Source organism: Odocoileus virginianus, chromosome 31 (genome assembly GCF_023699985.2).
Source record: "Odocoileus virginianus isolate 20LAN1187 ecotype Illinois chromosome 31, Ovbor_1.2, whole genome shotgun sequence".
In the NCBI taxonomy this organism is placed as follows: domain Eukaryota; kingdom Metazoa; phylum Chordata; class Mammalia; order Artiodactyla; family Cervidae; genus Odocoileus; species Odocoileus virginianus.
This window is the reverse complement of record NC_069704.1, coordinates 9,668,301-9,682,610: the sequence shown is the minus strand read 5'-3', so window position 1 is coordinate 9,682,610 and position 14,310 is coordinate 9,668,301. Positions and strand designations below refer to the sequence as shown.

The 14,310-nt window shown below is 46.4% G+C and overlaps 1 protein-coding gene across 5 annotated transcripts in view; it reads left to right on the top strand.

Moving 5' to 3' along the window:
• The window catches only part of RGS3 (regulator of G protein signaling 3), a 150,012-nt gene that overhangs the window by 14,168 nt on the left and 121,534 nt on the right, over positions 1-14,310 (top strand). For 2 of the 5 annotated variants that reach the window (XM_070459259.1, XM_020906649.2), the window contains exon 1: positions 1,059-1,152. The exons of the other annotated variants lie outside the window; for them this stretch is intronic. In XM_070459259.1, the coding sequence (XP_070315360.1) occupies positions 1,074-1,152 (79 nt within the window). In that variant the 5' untranslated portion in view covers positions 1,059-1,073. Of the gene's footprint in view, positions 1-1,058; positions 1,153-14,310 lie in introns of those variants that run through there. 5 annotated transcript variants of the gene reach the window in all.

The following is a 14,310-nucleotide window of genomic DNA, read 5'->3' as shown; positions in this document are numbered from 1 at the left end:
GAATGTTTGCCGACAAAGCAGCCCAGGGGCTGACCCTCCTTCCAGCTCTGCTTCCCCCCACCGCTGGGGAGATTGAAAGGGGCTATCCCCCCACGTGGGCTTCGCAGTGGTAAAGAATCCGCTTGCCGATGCAGGAGACGCGGGTTCGATCCCTAAGTCAGGAAGACCCTCTAGAGTAGGAAATGGCAACCCACTCCAGTATTCTGGCCTGGAAAAATCCCATAGACAGAGGAGCCTGGCAGGCTAGTTCTTGGGGTCCCGAAGTGTCGGATACTACTGAGCACATCCACACCCCTCCACGTACTATACCATGCATTTCTGTCCTCTCAGGTGAGGGGCCTGTCCTCCTGCCCCATGGCACCAGGCTGCAGGTGGTGGGCCATGAGGCTGGCTGGAGGAAGCTGCTCTGGTCTGGGCCTGTGCCAGGCTGCTGGAAGGCTCAAGAAAGATGGAGGGGCCAGGGTCAGGGAAGGGGCCTGCAGCCTGGCTGCTGGTGGTGGTGGGGGCGGGGGTCAGGGGTCCAAGTGTGGAGAACATTTTTCCAGCCCCAATTGCATTGGGCCAGGAGGGTGCGTCTCTGTCCTTGCTTAGGGAGGGTGATTACAGGTCTGAACTTCAAAGCATGTGAACCTGGCTAATTGCTGGCCTGAGGGTGCCAGGCTTGGGCAAGTCAGGAATCGCGGGCCTGACATAGGGCTGGTGTTTGCAGCGCAGACCTGGGCCGAGAGCCCCGATCCCCGATAGGGTCGCCCGTCCACGGCTCCACGGGGAGGATCGCGGTCCCTGGCCCGTCCCGGCCGCCGTGTTGCTGTTACAAGAGGGCCCGCAGTCGCCTCCTTCCTTCGGCCTGCGGCGGCTCGGTCAGGTGGAAATCTCCCCATTCAAACCGGCGCGGGCCAATCAGAACCCGGCGCGCCGCCGGTTCAAACGTGCGCTGCAGCCGGCCTCCCGCCCGGCGGCTGAGACACTGGCAAAGGGGCGGGTGAACCTGCTGCCTCGGTTACTGGGAGCAACACAGACGCCTCGAGTTACAGGCGCCCTCGCCCTGGCCCGGCAGGAGCGGAGCCGCGGCCATGGAGCGCTCCCTGCACCGCGTCTCGCTCGGGAGCCGGCGCGCCCAGCCGGGCTTGTCCTTTTATCTCACCACCTTTGGTAAGTGCGTCGCTCGGGGTGGCCTCGCTCTGCCCGCGTGCCCGGAGAGGGCAGTCCCCTCGGGGATAGGTGAGGCCGGGAGCACCTGCCTCCCCTGGTCATCCAGGAGGGGCTCAGGGCAAAGGCTCGGGCCGAGCAAGCCTCTGGACACCACCTGCTGCTTGTCCATTGGTGTCAAGGGTAGTTGCTGCTGGCTCTCTTGGCTGGAATAATCATGCCCAGTTAATACTTGAGAGATCCGGTCTCCTACCGCTGAGTTTCCCATTAGCAAGCTGCTCAGGGTTAAATCAAGGTCTTGTTACTACATCTTGAGATCTCTGTCCTCTTTCCTTTGACTCAGGGACAAGACAGGTGCCAGGTTAGGCCAGGGGGCCTTGGCTTCCTGCAGGGTCTCCTTGGGCGAGGCCGTGTGGTGGCTCCTGTGCACACCTGACCCTCAGCAGGGGTGGTAGGATTTTCTCCTCCAGGAGTTATCTGGCTCTTCGAAGGTTCACAGGGCTGCCCTGGGGGCTGGAGGTAGAAAAAAGTGGGCAGTAGGCACCTGCTTCCAAATCCCTAGATAGCACAGCTGAGTCCCCCCCAGCAGCAGAGGGGCAGCAACCTTCCCAATGGTCTGGGCGAAACCAGCCTTCCGAGTCCCCAGAGTGAAGATAATTAGCCCTGACCTAGGATGCAGCCCTTCACAGCCCTTGTCTCCTCACTGGTTCTGCAACTCTGTGGGGAAGGATTTGTATCTCCTCCCTGAAGACTTGAGATATAGAGACGAAGGTCTCCCAATGAGCCAGCTGGTAGGTACTTAAGCTCAAGCCTTCTGAGATGCCATGTCTAGCACATTAAAAAAACCAAACTTTAAAAGAAATTTTTTAAACACCAAAAACATTTTGTATTGGGGTATAGCTGATTAACAGTGTTGTGGTAGTTTCAGGCTAACAGCAAGGGGATTCAGCCGTACATGTACATGTGCAAAACAACTTTGATACAATTTTCTTGCCTAAGTTACTGAAACGTAAGTGGACTTTGCCCACCTTTCAAAGACAGAGCACCGAAGGAGTTACACCCTCCCCGGGGTTCTGGCTCTCCTATTCACAGGTTTACCTCTATCAGTACACTTGGGTGTTCACAACCTGCCTCTTCTCTAGGGGCAGAAGGGCTGAAGGAAAGACAGTGGCTTGGCCCCTAGAAATGACCTGTGATCTGGCATCTTGGAATTCATGGGTCCAGTTGGTAGAGGGTAACAATAAGAGGAATTAACTTGCCACTGTTTGTTGCATGTTTATCTTTCACCATGACACATGCCAAGTGCTTTCCCTGTGTCATCTCATTTAATCCTCCCAACTGTTAGAGGCAATTCTCATGAACCCCGTGGGGGTGTGGGACTGTACCGGACAAGGGAGGCTTCTGGGATGATCTGAGTTGGTGGGACTGGGGTGGTCAGGAAAGAGTGGCAGAGAGCTGTGTTGGCAGAGGCCTTGGTACCTTAGCTGTGTCCTGATTAGAAAGTAAGATATACGTTTCATTGTTTTTCCTCCTTATTATCAGGGTAAAATGTATTCATTGTTGAACACAGTGAGAAGAAGAAAGTGAAAATCCCCTGTAATCTGACTCCCCAGAGAAAACCATTGTTAACATGGTTTATATCCTTCCAGACTTATTTCTGTGTGTGTGTGCCTGCCTGACTTTAACAAAATTGAGATCCTATTGTATGTACAGCTTTGTAACTCATTTCATTTCCTTACTGGTGTGGTGGGACTATTTCCTTGTATCAGTCTGTATTCCTCTGTTGAAGTAATCTGCTTGCCAGATCAGGGAAACTGGGGAGAGTCCAGCCCAGCAAGGGGTGGACGCCCTGCCCAGCCACAGCCTCCGGGCTGGGTTGGGTGGGTATTGGGGAAGGTTGCTACGTGAACCCGTGACTGTGCCCTGAGTGTGCAACAGGTGGGCAGGAACCTGGTGGGGTGGAGAGCCTCTTGCTCCGTGTATGTAGCCTCCTCTCAGCTCTCTCCGAGGACTGACACTGGAAAAGTTTCCTCTGGTTAAAAAAAAAAAAAAGTTTCCTCTGGTTTCCTGCATTAACTCTGTTTCCTTGACAAAATCAGCCCCCTTCCAGGCTGCTGGTTTTCTTGGTACACTGAATGACCTTTGCTTGTCTGCTTGTGAATGAGGAGTCTTATCAGCGGTTATCAAATGTAGCCAATAATTAGAAGCACCTGGAGAGCCTGTTAAACATACAGATTCCTAGGGACTTCCCTGGTGGTGCAGGGGCTAAGATTTCACGCTTCCATTGTGCCAGCCCCTGGTTCGATCGCTGGTCAGGGAACTAGATCTTACGTACTGCAATTAAAAAAAACAAACAAAAATATCTCACAGGCTGCAACAAAGATCCTGAATGCTGCAACTAAGACCTGGTGCAGCCAAATAAATAAATAAACAGTAAAAAAACAAAAGCAAAAAACCCTACAGATTCCTAGAATCTTCTCCTGAAGATCCTGGTTTAATAGGTTTGGGGTAGAGTCAAGAAGTCACAGAAGTAGTATTTTGATGATCAGCCAGGTTTGGAAGCTATAGATTCAGAGTCAGTTTTGATAGCCACCACGGACTCCCTTAGAATGAAGTTCTTTGCTAAGTTTTCTTCGGTTCCCTGGCTTTCCCCAGCATGGCAGGTAGCTCCTGGCCTTCAGCTGTGGGCTTTGCCAGGGTGGAACCAGATGAAGCTACTGCCTAGCTGGTAGTTTTCCTGAGCACAAACAGTTAGAGGGAGGTAAATTCAGAATTCCTTTCAGGGAGAATACTGTATGGAATATGTTGTGGTTTATGTATTTGTATGTATGTGTTTGTGTGCATGACTACAAGCCTTTGTCTCCCGCTAAGGGCACCTTCAAGTAATGTTAATTGGCCATACTTTAAGTTGCCTTGTAGGAGATGGCCTGGCTTCAGGGGAGAGGAGTAAGTAAACTGGAGTTTGAACCTAACAACTCCAGAGGGATTTTTACTTATGAGAAATGGTATAATTTGAAGAAGCCATTACTGGTGCACATAAGTTTTTTTTCCTTCAGGATTATATCTTTTAATTTTATTAGTATATTTGTTGGCTTTAAAAAATAGCTTTATTGAGATATAATTCACATACCTACAATTCACTCATTTAAAGTATACAATTAAGTGGTTTTCAGCATATTCACAGAATTGTGTAACCATCACCACAGTCAGTTTCAGAACATTTTTTATCACTTCAGAAAGAAACACTATACCTGTTAGTTTGAAAGTGAAAGGCAGTCAGTTGCAACCAACTCTTTGTGACCCATGGACTGTAGCCTGCCAGGCTCCTCTGTCCATGGAATTCTCCAGGCCAGGATACTGGAGTGGGTGCTGTTCCCTTCTCCAGGGGATCTTCCCAACCCAGGTCTCCCGCATTGTAGGTGGATTCTTTACTATCTGAGCCACCAAGGAAGCCCCAGTTTATTACCCCCCAATTCCCAGTCCCCCCCGTCCCTCAACTCTAAGCAATCACTAGTTTACTTTATGTCTCTGTAGATTTGCTTATTTTGGACATTTCATATAAATGGAATCATATAATATGTGGTCTTTCGTGACTGGCTCCTTTCACTTAGCATAATGTTTTCAAAGTTCATCCATGTTGCAGCATGTGTCAATACTCCATTGATTTTTTATGGCTGAGTAATAGTCCGTTGTATGGATATACCATATTTTGTTTATGCACTCACTAATGGACATTTAGATTGCTTCTGTCTTTCGTCTGTTATGAATACTGCTCTGCTACAAACATTCATACACAAGTTTTTGTGTGGACAAATACTTTCAATTCTCTTGCGTATATACCTGGGAATAGAATTGCTAGAAGGGACTGTTCACTTCTTCAGTGAACAGTGTTTAATGTTAGAAGAAAACACCAAAAGGGGAAAGACTAGAGGTCTCTTCAGGAAAATTGGAAACATCAAGGGAGCTTTCTGCCCCAAAATGGGCACAATAAAGGATAAAGGATAAAAAAGGCACCTAGTAGGTGCTGAAGAGATCCAGAAGAGATGGAAAGAATACCTGGAACAACTGAATAAAAGAAGATCTTAATGAACCAGGTTACTACGATGGTGTGGTTAGTCACCCAGAGCCAGACATTCTGGAGTGCAAAGTCAAGTGGGCCTTAAGAAGCACTGCCGTTAATAAAGCTGGTAACGATAGCGCTAAGTCGTATGCAACTCTTGCAGTCCCGTGAACTGTAGCCTGCCAGGCTCCTCTGTCCATGGGATTCTCCAGGCAAGAATACTGGAGTGGGGTGCATTTCCTTCTCCAGGGGAACTTCCCATAAAGCTAGTGGTTGTGATGAAATTCCAGCAGAACTATTTATGTCCCTAAAGGAGGATGCCATCAAGGTTTTGTGTTCATTATGTCAGCAAGTCTGGAAGAAGACCCAGCAGTGGCTACAGTGCTAGAAAAGGTCAATCTGATTCCCAAGAAGAGTGGTACCAAAGAATGTGCTAACCAGCAGACAATTGCACTCATCTCCCATGCTAAAGTCATGCTTAAAATCTTGCATGCTAGGCTTCAACTGTATGCGAACCAAGAACTGTAGATGCCCAAGCTGGTTTTAGAAAAGGAGGAGGAACTAGAGATCAAATTGCCAACATTTGCTGGATTATAGAAAAAGCAAGGGAATTTCAGAAGAATATCTATCTCTGTTTCATCAACTACACTAAAGCCTTTGACTGTGTCAGTTCAGTTCAGTCGCTCAGTTGTGTCCGACTCTTTGCGGCCCCATGAAGCGCAGCACACCAGGCCTCCCTATCCATCACCAACTCCCGGAGTCCACCCAAACCCATGTCCACTGAGTCAGTGATGCTACCCAACCATCTCATCCTCTGTCGTCCCCTTCTCCTCCTGCCCTCAATCTTTCCCAGCATTAGGGTCTTTTCAAATGAGTCAGCTCTTTGCATCAGGTGGCCAAAGTATTGGAGTTTCAGCTTCAACATCCATTGACTGTGTAGATCATGACAAACTGTGGAATGCTCAGAGAGATGAGAATACCAGACCATCTTACCTGAGAAAACTGTATGCGGGTCAAGAAGCAGCAGTTAGAACCTTGTATAGAACAACTGATTGGTTCAAGATTGAGAAAGGAGTATGACAGGGATGTCTGCTGTTGCCCTGTTTATTTAACTGATATGCTGAGCACATCATGAGAAATGCTGGGCTGGATGAGTTACAAACCAGAATCAAGATAGGTGGGAGAAACATCAACAACCTCAGATATGTGGATGTTACCATTCTAATGGCAGAAAGTGAAGAGGAACTAAAGAACCTCTTGATGAGGGTGAATGAGGAGAGTGAAAGAGCTGGCTTAAGGCTAAATATTAAAAAAGCTAAGATCATGGCACCTGGCTCCATTACTTCATGGCAAATATAAGGGGAAAAGGTGGAAGCAATGACAAATTTCCTCTTCTTGGGCTCCAAAATCACTGTGGATGATGACTGCAGCCATGAAATCAGAAGGCGATTGCTTTTTGGCAGGAAAGTGATGACAAACCTAGATAGTGTGTTGAAAATCAGAGACATTACTCTGCTGACAAAGGTCCATATAGTCAAGGCTATGCTCTTCCCAGTGGTCACGTATGGTTGTGAGAGCTGGACCGTAAAGAAGGCAGAGTGCCAAAGAACTGATGCCTTCAAACTGTGGTGCTGGAAAAGACTCCTGTGAGTCCCTTGGACAGCATGGAGATCAAATAAGTCAATCTTAAGGGAGATAAGCTCTGAATATTCACTGGAAGGACTGATGCTGAAGCTGAAGCTCCAGTATTTTGGTCACCTGATGGGAACAGATGACTCATTGGAAAAGTCCTTGATGCTGGGAAAGATCGAAGGCAGAAGGAGAAGAGGGTGTCAGAGGATGAGATGACTGGACGGCATCACCGCTGCAATGAACATGAACTTGGGCAAACTCTGGGAGATGGTGAGGGACAGGGAGGCATGGTGTGCTGCAGTCCATGGGGTTGCAAAGAGTTGGACATGACTGGTTGACTGAACAACAACAACAACAAGAATTGCTAGGTCAAATGGTGACTCTGTGTTTAACTGTTTGAGAAGCTATCAAACTTTTCCAGAGTGCTTGCACCATTTTACATTTCCATCAGTAAGGCTGAGATTTTGATTTCTCCACAATCTCACTAATACTTGTTATTATATGACTTTTTTATTTTAGCCATCCTAGTAGATGTGAAGTGGTATCTCATTATGGTTTTGACTTGCATTTCTCTGATGACCAGTGCTATTGAGCATCTTTCATGTACTTCTGGGCTAATTATGTATTTGTGAAAGTTTATTCAGATTATTTGCCCACTTAATTTAAAATTAACTTAAATAGCCAATTTTGGGACTGAAAGTGAAAGTCACTAAGTGTGTCCGACTCTTTGTGACCCCGTGGACTATACAGTCCATGGAATTCTCCAGGCCAGAATACTGGAGTGGGTAGCCTTTCCCTTCTCCAGGGGATCTTTGCAACCCAGGGATTGAACCCAGGTCTCCCTCATTGCAGGCAAATTCTTTACCAGCTGAGCCACAAGGGAAGCCCAAGAATACTAGTGTGGGTAGTCTATCCCTTCCCCAGTGGATCTTCCGGACTCAGGAATCCAACTGGGGTCTTCTGCATTGTAGGCGGGTTCTTTACCAACTGAGCTATGAGGGAAGCCCTGATTCCAGGACTATTTGTTTTTTATTAAGTTGCAACGGCTCAGTGGTCAAGAGTCTGCCTGCCAAGCAGGAGATGTGGATTCAATCCCTGGGTCAGAAAGATCCCCTGGAGAAGGAAATGACAACCCACTCCAGTATTCTTGCCTAGAAAATCCCATGGACAGAGGAGCCTGGCAGATTACAGTCTGTGCGGTCACAAAGAGTCAGACATGACTTGAGTGATTAAACTACTACCACAAGAGTTCTTTGTAATGCTAGATACTAGTCCCTTATCATAAATTATTCACAAATTTTGTTTTCAATCTGTGGGTTTTTTGACCCACTTTCTTGATAGTTTTCTTTGAAGCGCAAATGTTTTTCATTTTGATGAAGTCCAATTAATCCATCTTACATTTTGTTGCTTGTACTTTTGGTGTCAAATCTCAGCATCTACTCTCATAGCCAAGATCACAGGGATTTAACTCTGTTTTCTTCTAAGAGTCTTATAGTTTTGACTCTTAGGTTTTGGTCCTTGAGTTTGAGTTTAAGAAGTGTTTTTTAAAAAAGATTTTGAGTTAATTTTTGTATATGGTGTAAGGAAAGGATCCAACTTTTTTTGTGTGTATATGGTATCCAGTTGTCTTGGGATCATTTGTTGAAAATGCCATTATATTGTCATTGGATGATCTTGGCACCTATGTTGAAAATTAATTGACTATACATACATGAGTTTCTTTTCAGACTTTTAATTCTTCTCTATTGATCTGTCTGTCTATTCATTGGAAGGATGCTGGGAAAGATTGAAGGAAAAAGGAGAAATGGGCAACAGAGGATGAGATGGTTAGATAGCATCACTGACTCAAAGGACATGAATTTGAGCAAACTCTGGGAGATAGTGAAGGACAGAGGAGCCTGGCGTGCTGTAGTCCATGGGGTTGCACAGTCCAACATGACTTAGTGACTGAACAACAAAATTCTTATGCCAGTATCACACTATCTTGATTACTGTTGCTTTGTAGTAAGTTTTGAAATTGGAAAGTGTGAATCTTTCCATTTTTTTCTTTCTTTTCAAGTTTATTTGACTATCTTGGATTTCCTGAGTTTCTATGTGAATTTTAGGCACAATATTTTATGTCGAAAATATAAACCCAAGTTCGTAAAAATGTTTGATAAGTATTTAAAGAGTATCTTCTTGAAAGGATACCAACTTATTAGCTTGCCTGAGGCAACAGATAATTAACCTACCTGGGATTCGGTCCAGAAGCTGAATGTGGTGAGTGGTCACGGAAGAGAACAGGTTGCCTTTCCTCCAGGGTGTCTAAGCCAGGAGCTGATAGGCAGTCTGGACGTGTTTTGAGGGCTGCAGGGAGCTGTGAACATTGGGTGACACAAGATACAAACTACCTCTCTTTAGAACTGTTATCCCCAAATGAACCTGCAGGATAAAAACTGTGGGTCGTGGCTCTCCATGTCAGCTCTAGAGGAAGTGCCCGGAATCTTTGGTTCGCTAGAGGGACAAAGTCAGAAAGATGTGGTTCTGAAGGCAGAGTAGACTAAGGAATGTCATTAATTTACCTGGCATCCTCTTTGTCTTCCTGTGTTTATTGTTCTGGTACCATGTTAGCTGGGACTTCTCCCTCTCCTTTCTCTGCCTCGCATTAGAAGCCACAGAGATAAAAAGTCCATTTTCCGTAGTGAGAATGAAGCTTGGGAACAGATGCCAGGAGGATGATGTGTTGGGTAGTGAGAAGTCAGGCCCTGAACTGGAGGCCCGCAACATGGCCCTGCCAGCTGCCCCTGGCTCACCCTGCTGCCCTGAGCCCGCGATATTCCCTGGGCTTGGCTGGGAAACCTATTAACCATCTCTCAGGAGCTTGTCATTTGCTGGTCAGGGTTCCCAGCATTTGTTGGCTTTTCTGTCGATTGGAGATCATTTGCTTGGGAGCGTTCAAAAACTCTCAGGGTTTCTGGTGTGTCAATAGCCCTTTGTTCTCTTTTCCAATTCTGCTTTTTATGTTCTTTTTCTTCCTTTTTTTTTTGCCATGCCATGCATGGCATGTGGGATCTTAGTTCCCTGACCAGGGATCAAACCGTTGCCCCTTGCAGTGGAAGCACGGAACCTTAACCTCTAGACCACCAGGGAAGCCCTCTATGTTCTTTTTCTTTTTTTTTTTTAAACAAAACAAAATGAAACTCTTTATTATGAAATATAGCACACAGACAGAAAAGTGTCCCTCCAAATGATGTGCATTTCAGTGGTTTATCGTGAAGCAAATACTGTGTAACTTTCCCTGGGGTTAAAATTGCCAAAATCCAGAAGCCTCATATTTGATGTGTAGTTGTTTTTTTTTTCTTTATCATTCAGTTCAAAATATTTTCTAATTTTCAAGTAATTTCTTGTTGAATTCATTGGTTATTTGGAAGTATATTTCTTAGTTTCTGTGTATTGGGTACTTTAGTAGTTTTTTGTCCAATGTATTTTGCATCCTTTCAGTCCTTTGATGACCCAGTCCTTATTGATGACCCAATTTTTATAAATGTTATGTTTGTGCTTGAAAAGATCTGTAGTAGATGGATGTAGTGTTCTTTGTATATGTCAGGTTTAGGTCAAGTTTGCTACTTTTATTGTTCACATATTCTGTCTTTGCTGTTTTTTTTCCCCATCAGTTACTAAGAGAAGTGTGTTAAAATTCCTATTATGACTGTAAATTTATCAATTCTCATTTTAGTTCTGTTGTTTTCTCCTTTATGTATTTTGAAGCAATAGTAAGAGCGTACGAATTTAGAATTATTATCTTTCTGATGAGTTGAAACTTATTATTATGATCTTCCTTTATTGTTATGAAGTCTTCTCTTTATTTCTAGTGGAGATAAAGTCTACTTCTCCTGACATTGACATAGATAACTAGTCTTCTTTTGGTTAATAATTGCCTATCTCTTTCCATCATGTTTCTTTAAATCTTTCTGTTTCTTTACATTTTAGGTGCTGTGTCTATTGGCAGGCACAGACTTGTTATTTTTTCATCATAATACAGACCTGGAATGATCTCTTCCTTTAAAATGATCTTTATTTGCTTCTGTCAGGTGCTTGAGGCCACTAGCAATCTGGACTGACCTTAATTCAGTGTTAGGACTGAGACTGAGTTGAGCCGCAGTCCTGTGTGGAACTGTGTTTAGCTGTGGTTCTGTTGCTGTTGTTGCTGTTCAGTTGCCAAGTCGTGTCCAGCTCTTTGCAATCCCATGAACTGCAGCATAGCAGTCTTCCCTGTCCTTTACCATCTCCCACAGTTTGCTCAAATTTATGTTCACTGAGTCGGAGATGCCGTCTAACCATCTCATCCTCTGCCACCTGCTTCTCCTCCTGCCCTCAGTCTTTCCCAGCATCAGGGTCTTTTCCAGTGAGTAAACTCTTCACATCAGGTGGCCAAAGTATTGGAGCTTCAGCTTCAGCTTCCACATCAGTCCTTTCAGTGAATATTCAGGGTTGATTTCCTTTAGGATTGACTGGTTTGATCTTGCTCTCTCAAGATGACTCTCAAGAGTCCTTGGATTAATATGGGATTTATTAATTTCCCGATTTTGCAGTTTGGTGATAGTGGTATGGTTTAAATCTATCAATATTCCTTATTAAGAAAATCAAGGACCTCGAAAACTGGAAGTCTTCTTTATCCTCAGTCATACTATAGTGATTTATCTTAGAAGTGCATTTTCTTAACAATTTTTAAAATTGAAAAAGTGCTTGAGAATTGAGATCAAATTTATGTCATCCAGCTGTGGAGGCAACATGAGTATGTATTAGTTATCTACTGTGTCATAACAAATGGTCCCATTTGTGTCCCAAGTGTTGGCTTAAAAAACCAAACATTTTTAATCTCACTGTTTCTGTGTGTCAGGAGTTTGGGGATGGCTTAACCATGTGGTTTTTTCTGAGAGTCTCTCACAGAGGTTGCAGTCAAGATGCTAGCAGACTTGTGCTGGCAGCGCAATCTGCTACTGGAAGGAAAAACAGCTTGGGAAGCCACATTAATGTCAAATTTCACAGGAAGCGGAGAATCAGATGAATGGGGTTGGATTGACCCATCAAAATGCAGCAGCCCCCTGCTCACTGTTGTTCTGCCAGCGTGCATGCATGTCTGCTCAGTCATTCACTCGTGGTACCATTAAACACCACGGCCGCTTTTCCAAATGGAGCTCAAGATTCTCCCTCCTCAAAACAAGACACTTGAAATTCTACAGGGCCACCTCCTAAGAACTGAGTGGCTCCCGTTCTTCAGCACCACTGCAGCTACCATTTCTCAGAGAGCAGGGAGTGAAATTGATAACATAACCCTTTCTGAGTGTTAGCAGTTGGCTCCATGTAGACCCGACCTCTTTATGCGTTTGTCCTGTTATCGTCCTCATTCCTGTGGCTTTTAACATGTGGCGGGAATTGCTTTAGAGGTGAATAGAGTTTGGAGGTGACTGTTGCTCCACGCTAGCCAGGCAAATCCCTCAGATCTGTATTCTCTACACACTGCTGGGTGGCGTGAGCTCCTTTTAGGACACAGTCTTGCTGAACCCTGCCTCCAGCAGTGGTCTGCAACCTCCATCTTCTTGCTTCCTTTTCTGGGTAGGTCTCTTCCTGATGGTGTCCTGAGAGTCAGAGCTCATCTTCCCATAGCCCTCTATTTAGTAAGGTCTGCTGGATGGAATTTCTTTAGCTGGCTTTCATAGCTTTATCCCCACAGTGTCCAATGAGCCTGAAACCCTCAGGTCCTGTGCCCAGCAGAATTTGGGTTTGTTGCCATCCCTGCCTGCACTTTTGGAAGCTCACTCTCATCTAGTATTTTTCCTCCCGTACGGGGCCCGTCTGGTCTCCACTTACCTCTTGACTCCTGCTCCCTGGTGCATCCCTGCAGGCTCTCTGGGTACCCGGCGCCGCCACCCTTTGTAGACAGAATTGGTGCCCACCTGTAGCCCCACGGGAACTGGGACTGGGCCTTTTCCAGTGCTCCTGAACACCCGATGGGGATGACTTCAGGTCCTCTAGCCTGAACTTCCTGCACACTCACAGGCCACACCCTGAGCCAGGGGGGAAATTGGGGATATTGACAAGACCAGAGATTTGGGGGCTTGTGAGGGGCTTGATGAGCTGGTACCTAAACCTGCTGAAGGCCCCAGGGGTTCAGCCTGACTTCCTCTCCTCCTGGTGGTTCATTTCTCTAGACTTGGAGACGTTCTTGGAGCCTTCCCTCTTTTGGGCTTCCTCTTGGCTTCTAAGCAAAGGAAAAGCCTTGTCATCTGTCTGATGGCTCTCTCTGCTCCTGGACCCCAGGGTTTCATTGGCAGAGGCAGTGGTGCACAGATTAATGTTTTGGAAAGCCAGTTCTGTGCACAGGAAAGGTGCTGGAGTTTGGGCATAGTTCTGGGCTCTAGCTCTGGCTTGACCAACCTTGGTCCCCTTGGGCCCAGGGCAAGTCACCTTCCATCTCTGGGCAAGACTGTTCTGGCTACCTAATGAGAAGGTTGGACAAGGTGATCTCAGGAGCCTCAGATGTTCAAGTTGGACCATAAAGAAGTCTGAGCACTGAAGACTTGATGCTTTCAAACTGTGGTGCTGTAGAAGACTCTTGGGCATCCCTTGGACAGCAAGGAGATCAAACCAGTTAATGCTAAAGGAAATCAACCCTGAATATTCATTGGAAGGACTGATGCTGAAGCTGAAGCTCTGATACTTTGGCCATCTGATGCGAAGAGCCTACTCAATGGAAAAGACCCTGATGTTGGGAAGATTGAGGGAAGGAGGAGAAGGGGACGACAGAGGATGAGATGGTTAGATGGCATCATCGATTCAGTGGGCATGAGTTTGAGCAAACTCTGGGAAGTAGTAAGGGACAGGGGAGCCTGGCGTGCTGCAGTTCATGGTGTCTCAAAGCGTTGGCTACAACTTAGCAACTGAACCACAGCAACAGACATTGGATGGATTGGGCTCAGGGGGAGGAGAGAAAGGACAGGCATGGCCGAGGGAAGGGTCCCACACTTCATCTTACCCTCCCTCATCTATGAGCCTGAGGATGGGCTGGAGTAGGCTGTACTGCCCTTGGGGGCCTGGAGCCTGGGCAGCTGGGTTTGGTTTCTCTGCTGTAACAGGCTGTAGGCAACCTGGCCTTCCTGAGGAGCCCTGCTTGCAGGGCCTGGAAGGGGAGCTGTGTGGAGCTGTGCAGACTCGTCTGGGTTCTGAGTCAGTCCACACCCCAGACCTGTCCTCTGCTCTGGCTCCACCCTTGAGCTTGCTCAGGCCCCTGTCCTTAGCCCCCCGGGCTCTGAGTTCCCTGAGGGCAGGCACTGTTCAGATCTGCCCTTCCTCCCTCAGACCTTTGTGCAGAGGCCCGGCAGAAGTTTATCAAATGGAAATTAGTGGCCCCTTGTGTTGGGAGGTTTCTCGGTTCCGATTTCCAGGAAAGGGCTGTTGGCAGGTGATAGGTGTTGGGCAGCACAGTGGTT